Source organism: Heloderma suspectum, chromosome 6 (genome assembly GCF_057233095.1).
Source record: "Heloderma suspectum isolate Gila_16-S chromosome 6, 16-S_ref, whole genome shotgun sequence".
Taxonomy (NCBI): domain Eukaryota; kingdom Metazoa; phylum Chordata; class Lepidosauria; order Squamata; family Helodermatidae; genus Heloderma; species Heloderma suspectum.
Window position 1 is genome coordinate 91,498,438 of NC_139463.1, and position 6,228 is coordinate 91,504,665.

At 42.7% G+C, this 6,228-nt stretch overlaps 1 protein-coding gene across 1 annotated transcript; it reads left to right on the top strand.

Moving 5' to 3' along the window:
- The first annotated feature begins 1,839 nt into the window (after positions 1-1,839).
- Positions 1,840-5,707, top strand: LOC146341815 (vomeronasal type-2 receptor 26-like). Its single transcript, XM_084807701.1, has 3 exons — positions 1,840-2,130; positions 3,168-3,294; positions 4,776-5,707. Exons 1-3 carry the CDS (start codon positions 1,840-1,842, stop codon positions 5,705-5,707), a joined length of 1,350 nt encoding a protein of 449 aa, XP_084663827.1.
- The last annotated feature ends 521 nt before the right edge of the window (positions 5,708-6,228 follow it).

Genomic DNA, 6,228 nt, shown 5'->3' on the forward strand with positions numbered 1-6,228 from the left:
AAATACTTCCCACCAGGACTTTAGTCTGTTTCATCTGAATTGTCTGTTTGATCTGTGAAGCATTAAGAACCTGCCATGGAAGGGATTTGTATAGTTTTCAAAGATCCTGAATTTTTCTCCACGGTGGATTATTTATCTTCGATAGCCCAGAGTGCCCGCTGCCTTGGACTGATCGTGACTCTTTGATTTTTCTGTGCCTTGACCCATGTAGCATGGAGATGCCAAAGTGGAAACTATGGCTGTACATCTCTCTCTTTCTCTTTCTCTCTCTCTGTGGTTGTGTGTGTGTGTGTGTGTGTGTAGTGTTACTTTGGACATACTCTTGAACTTATGTTATGACTTTTGGATTTAATAGGCCTTGACCCATGTAGCATGGAGGTACCAACCAAGATCTCAAGATTGGACTAAATATCTGCATGTGTGGATTAACCTAGGCTTCATTCTAGAACCATTGTCTTAGGTTGCCTGGGTTGGTTTACACCAGGAATCATTCAAGCCCTTTGCCCTGTATTCTGAGCCATAGAGATTGCAATGGGGACACCAAGATGTACAGGTATAGTTATTAGCTTTAGATAGTTCTTTGAATTAAACATTGAGCCTCTACCTATTTGCCTTCAGCTATATGATTTCTGGAGAGCTGCATCCATTAAGCGCTTGCTGTGAGTTGGGGTGGGCAAACTCACTGGTGTTCAGGTCAGATACCGCTTGCCGACCCCCCACTGGCCCACCGCCCCTGTTCACTGTACCACATGCTGAGCTGGGTAGCCTGCAAGCATCTGGTGAGCAGTGCACGGCTGCCCACTTCCTCACCGAGCAGCTGTTTTGCAGAAAAATGGCAGTTTGTCCTTGTTTGTAAACATCCATCACAAATGGCAGCCGTAAAGCAGTCATTTAAACAAAATTACAGGTGTAAATGGTCCATTTACATCAGTAACCTTGTACAATAGACCCCTTTATGGCTGCCATTGCTGCAGATGGTTGTTTAGAACAAGGATGTGCTGCCATTTCCGCACAAAACAGTGGCTCATTGAGGAAGTGGGCCGCTGCCCCCTTGCCCAGGTCAGCGTGTGATGAGCCAGGCAAGCAAAAGGATTTGCAGACTGGTGTTCAGTGAGTCAAGCTGGTGATTTCTTGCCAGGCTTCGAGCCCCAGTTCGACAACCATGACATCTATAGCTGTGAGAGCTAAGAAGCTCATGTATGAAACCTGATTTGCTACCAACCAAAGTTCTCATTGTTACTGGTGTTTTGTGTTAGCTAGCCAGGATTTGTTGCGTGAAAAGATGGGCACAGGACATACTGTCACAACTGCAACATTAGTGTCCATCCTGTCCATTCATTCACACTTAATTCAATATGGGGAACAATGATTTAAAACACTTCGAAGACCATGCCATCATGACCCCCATTTTAACCCGTTTATTTAACTCTTAAATCGGGGGGCAGCAAACAGTAACTGGAGATGTCTAATCCTCCCCTCTGGCTGCACTGCATTCCCAATCCAAATCTGGGCCCTGCACACCTACATTAGAGTAGAAAGAAAGAGATGAGTCAGCTGCACACTGTGTGCTTAATGTAATGTGCAGTTGGTATATCTTAACTTTTGTTCTTTGCTATTTTAAACTCTGTGTTTTATGTTTATATTGGGGAAGTATTTTTTATTCATTGTAGCATTGTGGACCATCCTGGAATCAAATTTTGATGAAGGATGGTATGTTCATCCATTCATTTCATTAAATTAAACGTTAGCAGGGGTGGGAGCGACCAACACATCAGACCTACAGGATTTGCTGCCATTTATGTAAGAGGTACTGGGCTACATGGTCTCACTCAGGTTAAGATGGTTAAATACATTATCCATGGTATCTATTTGCAAACCCTTGTGTTTTCCTTTGATACCCAGCTCCACCCCTTTCTGAAAAGAGTAGTGTTTAACAACAGTGCTGGGGATGAGATTTCTTTTGACCAGCATGGGAAATTGGTAGCTGAGTTTGATATCACAAACTGGGTCACATTCCCAAACCAATCCTTTCATCAAGTGAAAGTTGGAAAGCTGGATCCCCAGGTGTTTGCAGACAAGATGTTGACCATTAATGATAATGCCATCACATGGCATGGCGGCTTTCATCAGGTAGGATTCTGACTGCAGGTAATTGGGGGATCATTCCAATTTCAAATGAATTTCTGGTTTGATGTCCAGAGTGAGTTTCCACTGAAAGTGCTAAGCACTTTGACATGCTGAATTCCACATTTTTGGTATTATATATAACATTGGAATGGAGACATAGGAGAGGGAGAAAGGTTACCAAATAAGTTGTAAATAATTATTTTGAAGAATTGATCAATGAACCAATGTTAGCAACATCCTGACAGTATAGTCTGAAAATATAAACAGCTGGGAAACCTATATCCTTTCTTTCTGCCTCAGCCTGCATTAAGTTACCTGTCTGACCACCAAGACTCTAACTGACTCTGATGGAAGCAAGTGGGAAAGCAAGATAGCAATGTAAAATCTCACAAAGCAGGGATAGCTGAGCCATTATACAATATGCCCCTCAGCATCCAACAGGATGTTGATGTGAATCCAAAAAATTCTATGGAAATAAATAGAATTTAAAGATACATTATTGTTAGTCACAGTGCAGTCTGATATATATCTACTCAAAGAAAGCCCACAGTGTTCAATGGGACTGATTCTTGGGGTTTGTAAATGAATTTACCTCAGAGTATATCTGATTGAGGGCCACTGTGGTGTAGTGGTTAGAGTGTTCAACTGGGACTCTGGGGACCAGGTTCTATTCCTAACTTGGTCATGAAGCCCACTGGTGACTTTGGACCAGTCACTGCCTTTCAGCCTAAATTACGTCACTGCGTGTATGGTGAGGATAAAATGCAGAGGAGGAGGACCATGTAAGCATCCCTGGGTTCCTTGCAAGAGGAAAGGAAGGTGGGATATCAATGTAATAAATAAATAGGGCTTATTTCTGAGCAGACATGTATATGAGAGGTTTCATTATAAATGTAGAATTATTTGCTGGAGAGCTGTGTTACTTCATGGTTTGCAGTGTCAGCTGCCAATTTTCTTAACTGTTGAGCCACCATTCCTACAATTTTCCGTACATATGTTCTCAATGCTCATAGTCTATTTATTTTCTGTTTATGAACTAGGCATTGCCTCTGTCTGTCTGCACAGAAAGCTGCCACCCTGGTTACTTCAGGCAAAAGCAGGAAGGGAAGCAGATTTGCTGTTACGATTGCCTCCCATGTCCCAAAGGAAAAATGTCAAGCCAGAACGGTAAGAGATGTAATGTGAAGAATTACCTTATGAACCTTATGGGTGACCATCCAGATGGGTGATTTAATAATAATAAATTTAATAATAATAAATAATAATTTAATAATAATAAATAAATAAATAATGAACCTGAGGAATATGCATGCTAGATCTGTGTAGCCATCCAAGTGGAAGATAGACTACAGGGTTTGTATGCAGGAGCCAGATTTTGCCCCCCTCACCCCACAGAATGACCCTATCTGTAGCACTTTAGATTTTTCAGTGGTGATGAATAGCATCTGTCCACAGACTTAGATGAACAAAACTCGAGATTACACAAGTACAGTCAGTCTAAAACTGCCATCTATTAGTATCAAGATCTAGGCAGATGGGTCAGGGTCAAACTCTATTTTGGAAACATGGGACAGGGATAAAAGTTATCAAATAACTTGTAAACAATTATTTTAACAATAAATCCTTAAATAATAAACAGGCATTAGTGACATCCTGACAGAATATTCTGAGAATATAAACATCTGAGGAACCTAAAATGCCATTTCCTTCTTTTCGCCATTTATTCAAGTTAACAAACTCTATGTGAGTCTAAGGCAGGTGTGGGAAGCCTGCAGCCCTCAAAATACTGTTAGTTGGGTTGGTCTCCCCCTTGGCTTGATGTTCTTCTGGAAAGCAAGGGGTGCAGACTCCCAGTAGGGATGCAGACATCCAGTGGTATACATAGACACACACACACACACGCACACACACAGACATATGCATATACGTGTGTATGTGTATATACACACACACAAATCAATGTTACTAACTAGAAGCAATAAAAGCAATAAAATAAAAATGAATTAATACTACCATAGTAGACAATCCCTATCTATTTCAGATATGGATGCCCCCCCCCCCCCGGTCTGTGTTCTCCAGGCAACCCACCCAGCCCCTGCTGCCACTCACACACTCCCAGACCTGTGCTTGAGCCCCACACCCACTCACCAAGTTTCCCACAGTTACCCAGTCCCCGTCCAACTGCCTGGTGATTGACATGTTGCTGTGTTGCATAAATGGTCTATTTATGCCTGTAATTTTGCATATGTGGGGGATTCATGGCACCATTTTCCATATAAGTCTATGCGTGCATTTTTGCGATTGCCATTTATTTTTTTTGGCAACTTGATGATCATGGCACGAGGGGATGGAGTCCAGGTGAGCGTTGGTGGCTCAGTAAGTGCGGGGGGGGGGGGTCAAGTAGGGGCAGGGTCTTGGTGGGAAAGGTTTGAGGGGTGCAGGCAGTCCGCCAGACTCCCAGACTGAAACAGGCACCCACGCCATCCCTATAGACAACAGGACTTAAAGTTGAGATTTGAAACCCATTAGGGTTGTACTGCCTTCATGATCCCCTAAAATCATTCAGGTGTTCAGTAACTGGGCAATCTGTATGAGAAGAAAAATAAAAATAAGCTTGGGAAACTGAAAATAACTCTTTTCATTTTCAGATATGGATGACTGTGATCAATGTCCAGAAGATCAATATCCAAACAAAGACCAGGATTCATGTGTTTCCAAAATAGCAACCTTCCTGTCCTATGAAGAACCTTTAGGGATCAGTTTAGCTATTTTGGCTCTTTCCTTTTCTTTCTTCACAGTTTTGGTGCTCGGGACATTTTTGAAACACCACAACACTCCCATTGTCAAAGCCAGCAACCGGGACCTCACCTACACTCTCCTCATCTCCCTCCTGCTATGTTTCCTTTGCACATTTCTCTTCATTGTTCCACCTGGGAAGATAATTTGTCTCCTCCGACAAATTTGTTTTGGTATCATTTTCTCAGTGGCTGTGTCTTGTGTGCTGGCAAAAACCGTCACTGTGGTTCTGGCTTTCATGGCCACAAGGCCAGGCTCCAAGGTCAGGAAATGGGTGGGGAAAAGACTGGCCAACTCCATTGTTCTTTCCTGCTCCGTTATTCAAGCATGCCTTTGCATTGTATGGCTGGCAATCTCTCCTCCAGTCCCAGATGCTGACATGCACTCAGTGGTTGAAGAAATTGTACTGGGATGTAATGAAGGGTCTGCCAATATGTTTTACTGTGTTCTGGGCTATATGGGCTTTCTGGCACTTCTCAGTTTCACTGTGGCTTTCTTTGCCAGGAAGTTGCCTGATATCTTCAATGAGGCCAAGTTTATCATGTTCAGCATGTTGGTTTTTTGCAGTGTTTGGTTATCCTTTGTTCCCACCTACCTGAGCACCAAGGGGAAATATATGGTAGCTGTGGAGATATTTTCCATCTTAGTTTCTACTGCTGGATTGCTTGGTTGCATATTTTCCCCAAAATGTTCCCTCATTGTCCTGAGACCTGAGTTAAACACCAGGGGAGAGCTAATAAGCAGAAAACAATTGCAAAATAAAACTACTTGGGAGATGAGTTAATGACTGACTTAATGGAATTGCTACTAATATTTCAACACATTTCAATAATTAAACAAAAAATAATTTATGTTTCAGCTTCTGGGCCATTCCCCCCCTTTCCTTTCCTTTCCTTTCCTTTCCTTTCCTTTCCTTTCCTTTCCTTTCCTTTCCTTTCCTTTCCTTTCCTTTCCTTTTGAAACTGGATGCTATGAAAGTTACATTTATGGTTTTCATTATGGGTTCTATGGGGGCAGTTGTAGAATAAAACTTCTTCAGAACAATTCTGGCTTACAATATGAAGGTACCTCATCTGAGTCACACCACTGGTCAATCTTACCCAATATGATCTAATACAAGTGCTAGGGATGGCGAGGAATTCCACCATGGACCCCAATGAGGCTGGATTCTAAAGAATCCAGGACCCTGGAGTCCATGGCGGAACAAAGCACTTACCTCCGCCTCCCTCTGGAATCCTCTTCGACCAGATCCTCCTTGCAGCGATCCTGTGGAGCCACTGGCCAGCTCTGGAACGCCAGCGATAC

Excerpts from the sequence above, each read along its gene's own strand:
- LOC146341815 (XM_084807701.1), top strand. The coding sequence starts at position 1,840 with ATGGTTAAATACATTATCCATGGTATCTATTTGCAAACCCTTGTGTTT. Across the intron at positions 2,131-3,167 it reads GGCATGGCGGCTTTCATCAG|GCATTGCCTCTGTCTGTCTG; the intron begins GTAGGATTCTGA and ends TTTATGAACTAG. Across the intron at positions 3,295-4,775 it reads AAAAATGTCAAGCCAGAACG|ATATGGATGACTGTGATCAA; the intron begins GTAAGAGATGTA and ends TTTCATTTTCAG.